The sequence below is a fragment of the Seriola dumerili genome, unplaced genomic scaffold (genome assembly GCF_002260705.1).
Source record: "Seriola dumerili isolate Sdu_G_001 unplaced genomic scaffold, Sdu_1.0 BDQW01000449.1, whole genome shotgun sequence".
Lineage (NCBI taxonomy): Eukaryota > Metazoa > Chordata > Actinopteri > Carangiformes > Carangidae > Seriola > Seriola dumerili.
The window spans coordinates 7,412,241-7,427,099 of NW_019174704.1; the positions used below are offsets into that span (position 1 = coordinate 7,412,241).

The window sequence follows — 14,859 nt, forward strand, 5'->3', positions numbered from 1 at the left end:
AGGAGAGATTTCTGCATGTGTTACTGAAACAAGTTCACGACTTCACTACCCTAGCTTATGAATCAAGTACCGGTTTCCGGTCACTCTTCTAACAAACCTCAGATGTCGGTATTCAACTACCAAGTTCCTTCTGAGACTTCTTCATTTAAAAATGCATTACTTAGTCCGGGAGCTGAATGCCCAAGTCTTCTGAAGACTTCTTTATGTTCAAAATTGCATTCTTAGTCCGAGCTGAAATTCTGGTGGTTCTGGTGGTGGGAGGGTGCATTACTCGTGCTCAAAAATGGGCAACTGCCCAGGGACCATAACTGCTTAGGTGTCCAGAAGCCTCAGTATTCACTCTTCTCTGTTTTCTTCTGTCAACACTTGATTAATCAAAAACGTTAGAAATTTGCACCCGGTTCTGCAGTAGAATGTTAGGTCCTCTCCTCTTGTGGCCCTGGTCCGTGAGGATGGACATTTATGGGTCATAATCATTGTTTTAAGACCTCGTTCTATTGTTGTAGTTTATAATTGAACTGATTTAATATGTGAAGTTGTGTTTTATGAAATAATTTTTTTGTTGTCACATTAATTGAACAGTACCCAAACCTTGAGAACTTGTAAGGCTGGCAACCAATTATACTTTCAATTATCAGTGACCTATTTCTTTAATAGTCAGTGTAATAAACTCTCAGACATTGTTGAAAAAAGGGACGAGTGAGGCACTTGGATTATGGTTTTATCTTTGTAGCGGTGGATATTTTGAAAAATCTGCTTAATATTATACTATTGCTTTTATGCTTATTGCTATATGCTTTATGCATTAATTATAACATATTCCCAAATTGTTAAATCAAAAGATCCTCAAATCTGAGTTTTACTATTGATAGAAAACTTTGAACGCATATATTTCATATTTGTGAAGCTGGCCAGTTTAGTTTTTAAATGTTTTCTATAAAAATGAACAACAACTTCCTCAACTCTCAACAACTCCATAATTGTTTGCCATTACATTTCTTGAAGTCGAACTAATCACTGATCATTTCAAGCTCTTTCTGGGTGAATGAGGAAATAATGAAACTGCTGTGTATTCAGTGGAGGTCAAAAGTGCCCAACCACAAAGTTTTGCCCGGTGGCCATCCTACGAGGTTTGAAGATGATATGCCAAAAAACCTGTTGGAAAATTGAAGAAAGCCATGTACGTATGAAAGATTAGCTTTATCTGCACAAGGTGTTAGAGATGATCTTTTTAGTTTTTGCTTTCTTTTCATAGAAATTGTACTTTTGAAACACAGCACAATTGTATCACAATGCAACTCAAACAAATGTTTGGGATCCCTCAACTATTTTTTTCAGCTTTTGAATTTTCATTACATTTTTCCTTCAATTTTTCCTTTTAGCAAAGCATGCAACATGACTTTTTTTGAGGATGAACTAAAATACAAAATAATGATAATAAAAAGTAAATAGGACAAATGACAACATCAAAGACCTTAAAAAAGAATAAAAATTCAAACAAATTATGTATCATAAATCATAAAGGGAAAGTAAAAATGTTTTTTTGCCCATTTCAGAAGTAAAATAATTTTATCTTTTGATTACTATTATTCAATTTTTGAAATTGGCGCATTCACCTACTGATGTGTCCCCATGATTTATTTCTGACGAAAATAGTCTCTTCATACAAAACTGTGTTTTAATATTGTACAAGACTTAATCTATAAACAACACTGGACAGGTAGCGATGAAATGGATCTAGTATGTTTAGGGCTGTAGAATTTTTACTTTTATTTATTATCTGAAGTGGGGATAAGGCAGGAGTCTGACTGTTTCAAGGTTTAACAGACCAAACTCCAGTCCAGTATATACACAATACAATTAGTAGTTTTGTGTTGATCCAAAAGAGCTAACGAGTCCCATGATTTCACTTGGCTTGTAACTGGTTTTAGCCACTGGCCACATACCTTAGTACTGTATTGGCCTCTGGAACCAAATTTTGACAAATATCCCAAACAAATCAAAAATTAATTCATTAAATCAAGAATCAAATCCTCCTCCTTGAACAAACAAAACAAAACAAAGCAAATGGGATAAATAATATAACGCACAACACTATCATGGAGATGCCTTAAAGAGAGCATTACCATTAGTTCTTGTGTGAATGTACATTAGCCAACTGGAGGGGTATGGTGAGTAGAAGAAAGTGGGAACATTTAACAGTACTTCAGATAGGGCAATCAACAAAGATATCGATTGAGTGAACATTAATATAATTTTCAAAACTGAACTCCCTGACATATAAGATCTCTCAAACATTCATATTATTTTTCATTCAGCAATCATGATGGACGATTTCCTTCAGCTATTGTCTTTCTTACTTTGAAGAGCCAAGATTGGCTTGAGTGGCAACTGAGCTGACTGAGAAGTTGGTTAGGAAATGGCGTTACTATATCTGTGACTGTCAGTCTCTGCCACTTATGCCACAAACACGAGGCTTAATACTGTATCATAACTCAAGTCTCTGACCAATTTTACAGAAAACGTTCCTTGCCCAGCATAAAACCATATCTGGGGATCCTGCTGTCATAACTGAACTTGGTTTCTGAATGTTATTGTATTTAACCAATCCCATACACGCTCACAAACAGGCCCAACTAGAGTCAAAGGCCTATATCCCAGTAGACGGCTTTTTCTGCCATGAGTTGTGTCCACCGATCACCCACAGTAAAGTAGGCGTTGCAAACTCAGGTACGGTTAGAGCCAGTTTGCCTTTCAGGAACTGAAGCTAAAACTAAGCTAGCTCTATCTTGCTTTTGTCCAATCTCAACAATGGGGGTCTTGGAAAGGGCCGCCTCTCTTTTCCATACAGGAGGCAAAAACACTCTCTTCTCTCAGTCGGTAACATACAGAAGATCCGTATATATACTAAACTTTTTTTCTCTTTCTTTAGAGTCCAACCTTTTTAAATTTCTCTCTTTTTTAAATTTCACTGATTGAGCGATTGTCTCGTCTTAATTTGAAATTAACTTTTAATTTAATGTATGTACTACAACACTATTATAGTACACTACAATTTATACTTTGTCATAATTTAACTTAAATGTCAATAATATACCTACATAGAAATATATATGTAAATTCTTTATAATACCAAATATTCTTTATTTGTAATGTGAGAAATCAAAGCTGGTTCATTTGGGTTGTCATGATTTGTTTAAAAAGTTAGACACTGTTCAGCTGGAGATATATTCTGTCACATTAACATGATTAGAATTTTTTTTCTTCTCGGAAGTGAACCTGAATCATTTCTTTTGGAATCACCATTAAGAGAAACTCTGCCAATAGATATTTGGACTTTATGAGACACATAGAGGGTGAAAGATACAGTAAGAATAGGGAACTTAACTGGAAGTCTGCAAATTGACAATAATACTCAAACTATGCGAGGACAGTATGTGTGCACGTGAGAGACGTGGGATGGCCACCACAAGCTCATACTGGCTATTGTAGTCTTCATCATCATAAACACAGAGCTTGTAGCTCCTCAAAATTAAGTCATATATTTCCAATATGACCACAGAATCACTTCCTTGTTTTTTTTTGCTGTGCAACTCCTGTGAGCACTGAGCGGAGCTGAGCACAGCCGGCATGGAACTGTTAGTTGGATGTTAGTAGTCCCAGGTGAACATGAAAAGTAGGGTTAGCTGGGTCTCTGTCTGGGAGAACACCTATCCCGGGAAAATTAGACAGGACGCTGGGCAGTTACACCATTTAGTTGGGTGTAAAAAAAGATGGTTGCATGCCTTTTCTGGCCAGACTGAAGAGTGCCAGAGTGGGGCGCTGGCTGAGGATGGGACAGCAGTGCATGTCTGTGCAAGGAATGGACTACACCAGTGTGTACGACTTGGAGTAGGCCCCCACACTCTGTTTCTGCAGTCTCCCCAATGCAGAGGAGCTGCTCTCTAGCAGCGAGTCTCTGGAGCCCCCACCTTGTTACTGTTAGGTGGGGTTGCTGCTCGTGCTGGAAGTGGAAGCTGTTGCTGCAGTGTTGGAGCTGGGCATGGTGAGAGTCCTTTGGGGCAAGGTGGCATGCCTGAGCTCGAACCCAAGCTTGCCAAGCCCAGAATGGCCCAGTCGTGAGGGCCTGCTGCTTGGCCAGGTCTAGCAGTCTTGTGACGGCCCTGGGTGTGATACGCCCGGCTGCGTCAGGTGCGGATCGAAGCTTCCCGCGTGGCACAGCCGGGCATGGATCATGCAGCTCCCCTTGCTTACGGAAGAATGGGTCTGTCTTCATGTACAGGGGTAGGTTGCAGAATTCACCTGAAAAAAGGCAAGAAACAGGTCAGGACAAGACCATATGATCAATAGTGTCAATTTGGTGTCATTTTGACTGCTTAAACTGGATGATGCTGAAAATGATTTCCAAATTCATATCAAATAAATACATCCTGTGCCTTTCCTGCTCTCTAACACGCGACTCTGTGGTTTCGCTTTGATCGCTTTGATGCGTGCCGTGGAGTGACTGCTCAGACGTATCCAAGAAACATGACCCCTTGCCTATTTCCTCTCGCAAGAAGCAAGAATCTCGCAAGTCTAACTGTCTTAAGTGTCTTAACTGTGATTAAAGGTAGTGCTACATGTTAACTGAACATGTATTATCAAAAGGTGCTAAAATCTTGAAAGAGGGGAAGGAGTTTCATGCAGAATGTCCCTGCACGGTTCTCATCTTTCATACTTACTTTTTGTTAGCCTGCGTGGGGAATGGGCACAGCCACATTTTTACCACGGTCGTAGTCCTGCGGTTTGGGTGGTGAGGCGGTGAAGCGGCAGATGCTGGTTCAGAAGGCGTGCTGAGAGGTCATGCTGTCTGCTGGGTCGTTGGTGCCTGTGGTCATTTGGTCAGATGAGCTGTCAGAGATGAAACACTCTGTAATGGTGAACTTGCATGCTGCAGGTGCTCCTCCAGTTTGGCGTGCTCATAGGCTCGTGCCAGTTCCTCGTAGGTGGAGGAGGCGCTCTCTGTCGACACCATGCTGTTGCGACCCTTATCTGCAAAAACAGGTAATAGATAATTTGTGGCAGCAATTTCCTGAGCTGCTGCAATTTTGAAAATGCAAAAGCTATGCTGCAGCAGGTAAGAGCCTATTTAAGTCACTTTTTTAATTTCCTTACAACGGCTTCCAGGTGGTTTATGATTTTTTTAACAAATATTTTCAATACACGTTTTTATTTAAAAAATATTACAAGCTCTGATGTCATTGAATTTAAATTTGGTGATAACTAAAGAATGAACTTCCTCTTGGTGTTAAATATGGAAATGAGATAAAAGCACTAGTAGTACATAGAGTAGTAGTATCATTGTGTCAGTTGTCGGGCTGGAATTGACCCACCTGTGTCTTGGGAGAGCTGGCGCTGTAGCTGTCACTCTCAGTCGCAGTGATGCCATGAGAGCCCATCGTTCGCCAGTCTGAGGTCAGAGTTCGTGCCGAGGCTGTCGACTGACTCTGACTTGGCGGCTCAGTGTCCACTGGCTGGAGTATCTGTTCCTGGAGCTGTGAACTGATTTTATAACTCTTCCTGGACACAGGGTCTGAGAGAGGTCACAGTGATCAGAGAACTGCTTTGTAGCACAGAGACTGCGCTGCCATGTATTGACTGTCAGGAAGACTTGATACTACATCATTCCATGACTTAAGTGGGTGTAAGTGGGCATGCAATGCAATATGGGCTCAAAGTTCGCGCCAGTATTTACCTGCCGCGATCTCTGTCATTGCCTGTCACAACTGCGACATTTTTATTGCAAAAAATCTTTACTGTAAAAGAAAAAACACAACTCACTTGTGCTGGGCGGATGTCTGACATGTCAATCAAAGGCCCTGAATTCTGGATGAGGGCTCTGGTGGTGCAGAGACACACGCCTGTACAGAAGTTCTGCGGATTCACTGATTGGCTAAACTCAGTGTCTGTCACTGGCACTGCTGCCTTGTCCTCCCCACTGTTTCAAGCGAGAGATGAGAGGAAATACAACAGTTTCACAAAGAAATGTTAATTATCTAATAAAAGCTGATAGAAAATGACACACGACGAATGAAAGCTGTGTTGCTGTGCTGCCACGTGCCTATTCGTTTTGATGCTTCCTTGTCCTCAATGAAGCAGCTGAACTCGTGGGATGTCAATGTGGAGCCTTGGTCCTTGAGGAGGGCCCTTCACAGGAGTGTCTATACTGCGATTGTTCTTGCTGCACACGCACACACAGAAGGAAAATTACACATAAAGTCATACTGGTTTCTCTTATAAGATTTTACAAAAAAATATTATAGAAAACTAAAACTATACCCAGTACAAACTGGCTCTTACCTGTAAGCCATCTCAGCAAGGCTCTTAGCATCTATAAGAGGACAATATCTTAATTAGATTATGGTTGGCTGTGAAGATAATCGTCTCAGCTTGTCACTCTATGTTACATTAATCCATTACACCACAATAACATTGATTCTCTCTCTGAACTCTCTCTTTTCATTTCTCTCACCCTAAGACGTTTAAGCCTCTTCTCCTTGCGTTTCCTTGCGGATAATGAAGAGCAAAGCAACACGAGAGTAACCAGGATGACGGGAGAGCCAATAGAGAACAGTTTTTTCACATCATCGCCTCTCTCCGCGAGCTGATTTAATGGGGGATGGTACCTATGGAGGGAAGAGGGAAAAAAGAAAATAACAATAAGTTGGTGGAGAGATAGAGATGATAGAAGAGTGATGGACAGATTGAAAAACACGTGGTTTCACTTACTGCATCATAGTCAGTAGTGGCAAACTGGGAGCTCTGGTTGCCACACCCTGCACTATTGCAGGCTTTCATTTTGGAGCTCATACCAGGTGGCCTCTCGCAGCTCGCTGAGGAAGGCTGAGTGGTAGAGTTGGCCTTGAGGCTCTGCCAAGCCAGGTACCTTTGGGCCTGAAGTCCAGCATCAGGTCAGTGATGGGGCAGCCGCCACTGGTCCAGCCCTGCAGGTTGAGCCCTGCATGAGTGGAGTTGATGTGGGTGAGCAGCGGCTGTCCTTATTGAACACATGGTTCTGTAGAGAAGAAGGGCAAAGACACAGGAGAACAGGAGGTGAGAAGAGAAGAAAGCAGTACTGTAGATTTTAAACTTAGAATTTAATTAGTGATTTTTTGGTCACAGCAGAGTTTTCATTAAATATAAGATCTTAGTCATAGTGAGGATTTTCAGTATAATAATATGACACTGGCACTGAGAACAACTCAGTGCGTTATTGATTCTTAATTTTTCCTCATTTGATATCACAGCATAACAGCAACACTAAGGAGTCATTTTTGTGTATTTCTGTGTATTTTCATTTTTTCCAGGTGTGAAATTTGTCAACTTTAGCAAAGAAGAACAAGACTTTGATTTAATCATGATACATTTGAAATGAGAAATTACCAAATACAATTTGTTATGTTACGAGGCCCAGAGTTACAGTCTGTTTAATCCGTTTGCACTGCTTCACTCATGTCTAAAACAGTCTCCGCCTCCACCCCTCACCTCTTCCATGGGTCTTTGCCCTCAATGATCTCGCTGATGCGCCCTGAGCCCACACTGTTCTTTCTGCGGCCAACTTGACCTTGTACCAGGTGCCACAGCGCAGGTTGTCCAACCTGAAGGAACGCTCACTGGAGCTGATGAACACATCCCTCCATTCCTCTGTGTTGTCCACAGAGTACTGCAGCACAAATCCTGCAGAGTCACACAGCACAGGTTCATGTCAAACCCAGTGCTTACAAATACAACAATCCAAATACTGACAACCAAATACAAAAAAAGACTGTGGAGGATCCTTGCTGCTGCTGCTTACATCTGCCCGACACCAGGGGCGACAAACAGCTGCAACACAGCTCTAGTTTTCCTTCTTCTTACCCAGAAATATTAAGCTCATGTTTAGACTGTTATATGCAGCATTAGTACAACTGATAGCACAAGGGTGAAGCAGGATCTGTCACAAAAACAACTAGACAGTAAGGAGCATACCTCTGATGGAGCTTCCTCCATTGTCCCCAGGGATCCACGCCAGGGTGATGGAGGAGGTTGAGGTAGTGGAGACAGTCAGACGAGGCTGGTCAGGAGGAACTGGGTGTACACACACAGAAACTGTGACTCAACAAACAGAGCAGAAATATCACAAAGAAAACATGTCTTCCACTAGTTCCTCTTAAATATTTATTCTCTTCTTACCTTGCACCACAAGATTGTTATGATGGTGTCAAAGCCCAGTGTGTTGGTGGCTGTTACAGGTGTAGTACCCAGAATCCTCTGCTTTGACTGAGCGCAGCACCAGGGTGCCGTTGGATAAGATCTGCCGCTGACTGTCAGCTGTCACTGGAATAGCAGAGTCCTCACTGACACAAGCACAGACAGGTTACAAATGTCAACAACCTCATCCTGGAGTAAGTTGAGTTATTATTTATCTGTTTCCTCTCATAAGCAGCAGCATCTGTCTGAGTGAGTCATGATGCGGTATATGAATGGTATATGATGAGCTCTGACCTGTCTTTGGTCCATTTAATTGTGGGGACGGCTCTCCCACTGAGCTGCAGGGCAGACGCACTTCCTTCATCCAGGGTGTGGTCACTGTGCCTCCGAAGGACAGGATTTTAGCCGGGACTGCTCACAGAAGACACAAAAAGTGAAACAATTAACTGAAATCTTTGACACATACTCTCATCACAGATGCGATAGATACACCAAGACTAAAGAAAAATCACAAAGATGTCTCTCTTCATACTTACTCTCTGCTGTTTGCTGCCCAGTTTGGGTTGAGGGGAAAGGCCTTTACTTACTGCTGAAGGAATAAAAAGCTGTAGAGCAGTGTTTTAGCAAAGCCCCTCCCCTCAGCTTCAGTCTATCTTTCTCCATAGATCCTCCATCTATTGATTCTCTCCTGCTACTTCTCTCCCCAAGGGTCATTTTACTGGATAGGCCCTGTTCATCACCACATAATTAACAACAGCGTTTCTTGCCACATAGCCGCCACTCAATCAATACTATGGCTGTCAATCAATAGCAGAGAGAGCAGACAGAGAGAGAGCGTGGGGAGGAGAGAGAGTGATGAAAGTGATCTATGTACATAATGTGTCCGTATCATAGCCATCTTTAGAGCGCTCTCCCTCATAACCTTTACAGAAATCTCTTTACCCTTCTCCTCCACTACAGTCTCGCCTGGAGGACCCACCTTTCCCAGCAGGCTCCACTGTGACCTTTGAGCTGATGTTGCCACGGCCGGCAGTTGTCACGGCTGCAGCCCAGATGTGGTATTGTTTACCACGGTAAGGTGCGTGATACGGTAGAAGAGCATCTCTGGGTTGGCCTCATACTCACTGGGTGCCTGGGAAAAGAGGGCACGCAACATCATGTTAGTAAAACATGATAACACAGTGACATGACAGGCCAAGTGGAGCTCAGGTACCATAAACTGGAAACCAGACTAAGGAAGTGTTACAGGCTAAAGCTCAAATGTGGATTGAAAGAAAGACTCAGGCAAAAAAGAGGTGAACATTCTGCCAATGTGCCTTTTTTTCCACAGCAGACCCTTTATAGTATGAAAAGCACAGGTAACATTAATAATATGATAGCTCTGGTCTTTTCAAGTGTCTCAGTAACATTGAGTCAGCACAAACAACACCAGGCCCTGAAACTGATGCAGCCAAATGGAACTAACTTTATTATTTTTGCCTGTGTTGTTGTTACTCATCACATGCAAACATGTCCTCCATGAAAAAGGCCTGTGGCATCACAATTGATTGTAAAGTTGTTCAGAGGCCTGTCAGTATCTGGAAACAACGAAGAACTGAAGGAAAACACACTTTTTTTTAGTGACATCCTGGTTTGCAGGAAAAACATCTAAGAAATAGCAGGAATCAGTTTTAACATCATTGTAATCTTTTTATTTTAAATTCTATATCAATCTTTTTGTCTAAAAGCCATAAATATAATTATCTGTGTGTCACAGAGCTCACAGGGAATCCAACTTGAACATGGAAACACGGGATCCTTTGAGAGGTTTTTAAAAATTCATGTCTGTTATATTGACAGAGATGCATTACTGTATTTTCTTGTAGACTCATTTTCTATTTATAAATATTCTATGTTCCTAATGCTTTAGTAATTTTTCATTTTTGCCTTGTGAATCTTGATATTTATTTATTTTTACACATTAAAGTCTTTTAATTTATTTGAATTTAGCACTTTGGCGGCAGTGATTCGCTCTTTGTAGAATTTATTCACCTTTGACACACAATAAGTGTTGTGCTACACAGTGTAAATTAATGTGGTAATTGAATTTAATGTTTTAAGGATTTTAACATTGTTTCAGAAAATGTGCCAAAGCAACAGAGAAAAACAGTGAAATAAAAACATGGAATAAAAAACACATCAAGATTGAATGTGTTTTCCCCCTTTTTCTTCTGTGTTTTGAACAAGACAGAAAAGGCAGACCAATCCACTAAATAAATTCTAGATAGTCCAAATTAATTAAATTATTTCACCTCACGCAATCAGATTTATTCACTGAATTAAGAAAATTAACAATTGTGGCTGCAATTCTGGATTAAAATGATGTGTTCTGTGAATATTGTTCCAACAAGCACATCTTTGAGACGATATCCTGCACCTGCACACACATGCCAGCGCGCACACAAAAAACACTGTTTTTCTCTCAAGTCGAGCCTTGTTCTATCTCTTTAATCTGTTCATCTCTTAGTGTTCATCTTCAGTTCCTTCACCATTTGCTTTTCCCTCTTTTCCTCTATCTCCTCTCTGTCTAGCTCAGTGAAGAGGAGAGGATGGGGGGGTGAGGGGGTGGGGTGGGGGGTGGGGGTGGGGGTGGGGGGTGCGTGTGTGTGTCTGTGTGTGTAGGGGGTGCATCTGAACATTCCTCCAGCATAGCGGCGGTGTTGTGGTGATCCAGGGAGTGATACAGGGAGATAATGAAAAGACGGACAAAAGCACTCTCATCTCGATGTGACTGATACCCTCCTCTGCTCCTCCTGCCTGTCTCTCACTCTCTACCCCTCTTCCTCTCCCCTCATCTCTCTCTTTTTCTCTCATTTCCCCTTGGTCTCTCCCTACCTCTAATGGTGTGTCTCTTTCTCTCTCTCAGCCTCCTTTCCCCCCTCCCTCCCTCCCTCTCTCCTCCCTGCCTGTGCTCATTTACATGGCACTCATGCACATAGAAGGAGGAGTATTTGTGAATAATAAGAAAGTGAGATTCTAGCCTGATATCAAATTTCACCGCACGCCAGTGTTTGTGGTGTACATGATCTAACCACAACTGAATGCCACACATACGTGTATAAATAGAAAATATTGAAATGTGATATCTGTGTGTGTGTGTGTGTGTGTGTGTGTGTTTCCGATGCGGCAGTGTGCATGTGTGAGCTTGTTCTCTGCCTCATTTGCATATCTACGTCTCATCACGTTGCCAAGACAACCTCATCTGTTCATCTGGGAGGGCAGGAAATAAAGAGATGGTGCAAACACAGTGAAAGCAAGATAGCAATGATACACACACACACACACACACACACACACACACACACACACACACACACACACTTACAGGTTCAATTAATAAGAGTGGTTACAAATTAATTGTTTCAATTGGTAGTTTTTTATCAAGTTCAATCACCTAGAACAATTTCTACTGGCCCCTTGTGAGTCACACCCACAGAGCAAAGACTTACCGGCTGTCCAGACCCTGGGCTGGAGCAGTAGATGGTGTACTTGCGGATGACACCATTTGGTTTGTGAGGAGGTAACCAGGACACAACCACACTACTCGGAGAAGAGGGAACTGCCTTGATGCCAGCGGGTGGTCCAGGTACTAGAGGAAAAAAAAATAGGAACATCAGAATGGCGGGGCATGTATATACATGTATGTGCTTCTGTGTGCATTTTTGTGCACACACATGCTGTTTGTTGAGTGCCTATTAAAGTGAGCAGGCGTGTTTGGAGATTGGTGGTCTTATCCCACACTAAGCCGCTCTGGTAGGACTTGGAAGAATTCCCTTTGGGTAGATGGCTGTGACATATGTTCATTTAGACATTGGTCAGCATTTCTGACTCTGTGACACCCAGCATTCTCTTAACTCTCCAACACACAAACAGATTAGACACTAGTGTCTGATCCTCTGCTAGCCACTTCAGCTTGACACTGGATACCACTTAATACTCTTATTACAAGCTAAACACAAGAAGGGTTTAAAATGAATGCACATGCTACAAAAAAACACATCAGAACACTGGATACTGTTAAAGGTGAACAACAACACTTTTGTCACATTGGCTTTACAGTAGGGGGTTCACAGTGTGAAGTCTATTCAATCGCGCACATAAATAAAACTTGTGCCTGACAGTGGGCCTCTACAGAAGGAGGTTACCACAGTTTAAGACCCAGCCCTCTAAATCTATCCCCCAGTTTCTCTTTTTCTTGTACGTGAGGCCCCCTGGTCCAGCCATTCAACCCGTCCATGCCCTCGCACTCCTTCACCCCGCACATTACATGAACAGGGAGAAAAACAACACAAACTCAGAAAGGATAGATGTAATGAAGCAGGTTTTAAAAGGGGGAGGCGTGGACGAAAGAATGGCGAAAAAGATAGGTGGAGTTCCTGGGGGAGAGATGATGGTGGTGGTGGCACTGGGGAGGGGAAGAGGAGGCAGTCATCATTATCATAACTGGACCTCCATGTCAAAGTAGGAGTGGCAGTGGGAGGGGGTAGAGTTAAGTCCCATCTGGTGCCCGAAATCTGCCCAAAATTTTGACAGTCTGCCGCACAGCCCTTGTAGTGATGAGGAGGAGAGGCACAATGGTGCTGAGTGAACAGCCCCACCTACATGCATATATTATGCACCACTGTGCCAGGGTGTCACATGAAAGGGCTAATACAGGTTTTAGCAATGACATTTCTATTTTGTCTTTTTTTGTGCCTCATTCATTTTGTCAGCCAAAATAGGCTGTGTGATCACCTTTCTATCTTTCCATCTTCAACCCCCAGGCCCCTCCTCCTCCCCCTCCTCTATAAAGAGACATGGATCTGGCTGTAATCCCGCCTCCAATGGTGTAAGCACAAAATTAATTCTCTCTAATCCAAGAGGAGTTAATCCTTATGCCTATGGCAAGATGGAAAACATGCAGGCCCGGGCTGATAGCTGACTCCTGGATGCTATATGGTCCAAAAGAGCACCCCTCCTCTCCCCCCAGTGTCTCCCCCCGGTGTCTCCCGCCAGCCCTACCTCAGCCCTCCCTCAGCCCTGAGCCGTGGACCAAAGCCTCTTAATTCTCATTAGCACTGCTAATGGAGGTTCCCAGCATAAATGAGCTTTTGTCATGGTGCCCCTTTTTATCTGTCCCCCTCCCATATCTATAACTCCTTTAGCCTCACCCCATACACTTTTCTGCACTTAAATATAATATTAATATTAATTACTAATTATAATAACTTTAGTTTGATTTTCGTTTTGTGTTTATACTCACAATCCTCGCGGGTTTGGATATACAGGACGTTGCTGCGGACCCCATCTCCAGCTTGTGTGTAGGCCAGCACCTGAACACTGTAGTTGGTGAACTTCTCCAGTCCTCGCAGCTCCACCTGTTCACGAGTAGTGGTGATATTCTGCATCTCTCCCCATTCTGAGGGAGAACAGGAAGAGAAAACTTGCTTTAGAGAGCAATGGTGGCTGTCAGGTGGACAGGCAACACAGACCAACTTTGCTTTGCTAAAAAAGTTTTGAAGGAAATGTGATTACTGCCTGGATTAGAAGGCAGCAGTTTTAGGGAGAAGTTGGAAGGATATTAAGGCAGAGAGTGGGATTTGTGTGCTGGGTCCCACACTTGGTTAAGATTAAGAAATGATTGTGCTTTTCTGTATGGCATTTCCCACAAAACAAATTTGCTAAACAAATTAGTTGAATATGAACTTTTAGGACATAGGGTTGAACAGTCATAGGAGCACAAACACAGCCAATTACAGTACTGTAACGTCAGCGACCATCAATACTGATGGAGTTAAAAAAACACAGAAAGAAACAAGGGTAAACATAGACAAATTTAAAGATACAAAGGAACAGGAAGTGCTTTATGAGAAAGGTGCAGACACACATTAACACATTCTGATGCACAACACTGACAGAGAGGTAGGTGGTGGGTGGGAGGGTTGGGAAGTTTAGAATGAGATAGGTGATAATTACTCTGCATTGGCCACTGGGCCTGGCCCCCACAGCACCCACCTCCGTCAGGGAAGAGGGACCAAAACACAACCCGGTAGCCTTTCAGCACACCGTGCAGCGTCAGCCGTGGAGGCTCTGCCCATGTGATCACCGCCTCGTCCGACGTCACCGAAATGGCTCGCACATTCTGAGGAGGCTCGCTGGGCACTGGAGGAGAGCAGGGGGCAAGTGTTAGTGCGGCACGATTTAAATATGAGTTTTGAGGTTGTTTCAAATGATTTCTACTTGTCAAAAATCCTTGTTATTGCTGTCGCTAAGATGACCTGACTGATTTAGCAAGGCGGCTGAAGCACTGATAATTAATGACTACTCAACACCACAACCCAGGGGCAATCTCTACTGAAATAAATCAGTCAAATAAACTCAAATTAGCTCTCAATAGCTCCTTGTTCACTGCTAGCTTTTAGAGCACTGAGGAGAGAGGGAGAGGAAGTGTAGATGGGGGGTGGTGGAAGGGAGGAAGAGCACTGAGAGAGAGCAACATGAATAGTAAAACAGCCACACCTTAAGGGGTTAAAATGCAGATGAGGTATGTGGGGTGAGCTGAGATGTGGAGAATAAAATCTGAAGGAAGACAATGTTCATCTTTAAGGTAAT

General features: G+C 42.8%; 1 protein-coding gene across 1 annotated transcript in view; it reads right to left on the minus strand.

The window, feature by feature from the left end:
- Positions 1-14,859, minus strand: part of LOC111234557 (Down syndrome cell adhesion molecule-like protein 1 homolog) — a 71,679-nt gene that overhangs the window by 7,414 nt on the left and 49,406 nt on the right. Inside the window, 3 exon segments of the mRNA XM_022762705.1 lie at positions 11,718-11,857; positions 13,511-13,666; positions 14,224-14,409. Of these exon segments, the coding sequence (XP_022618426.1) occupies positions 11,718-11,857; positions 13,511-13,666; positions 14,224-14,409 (482 nt within the window).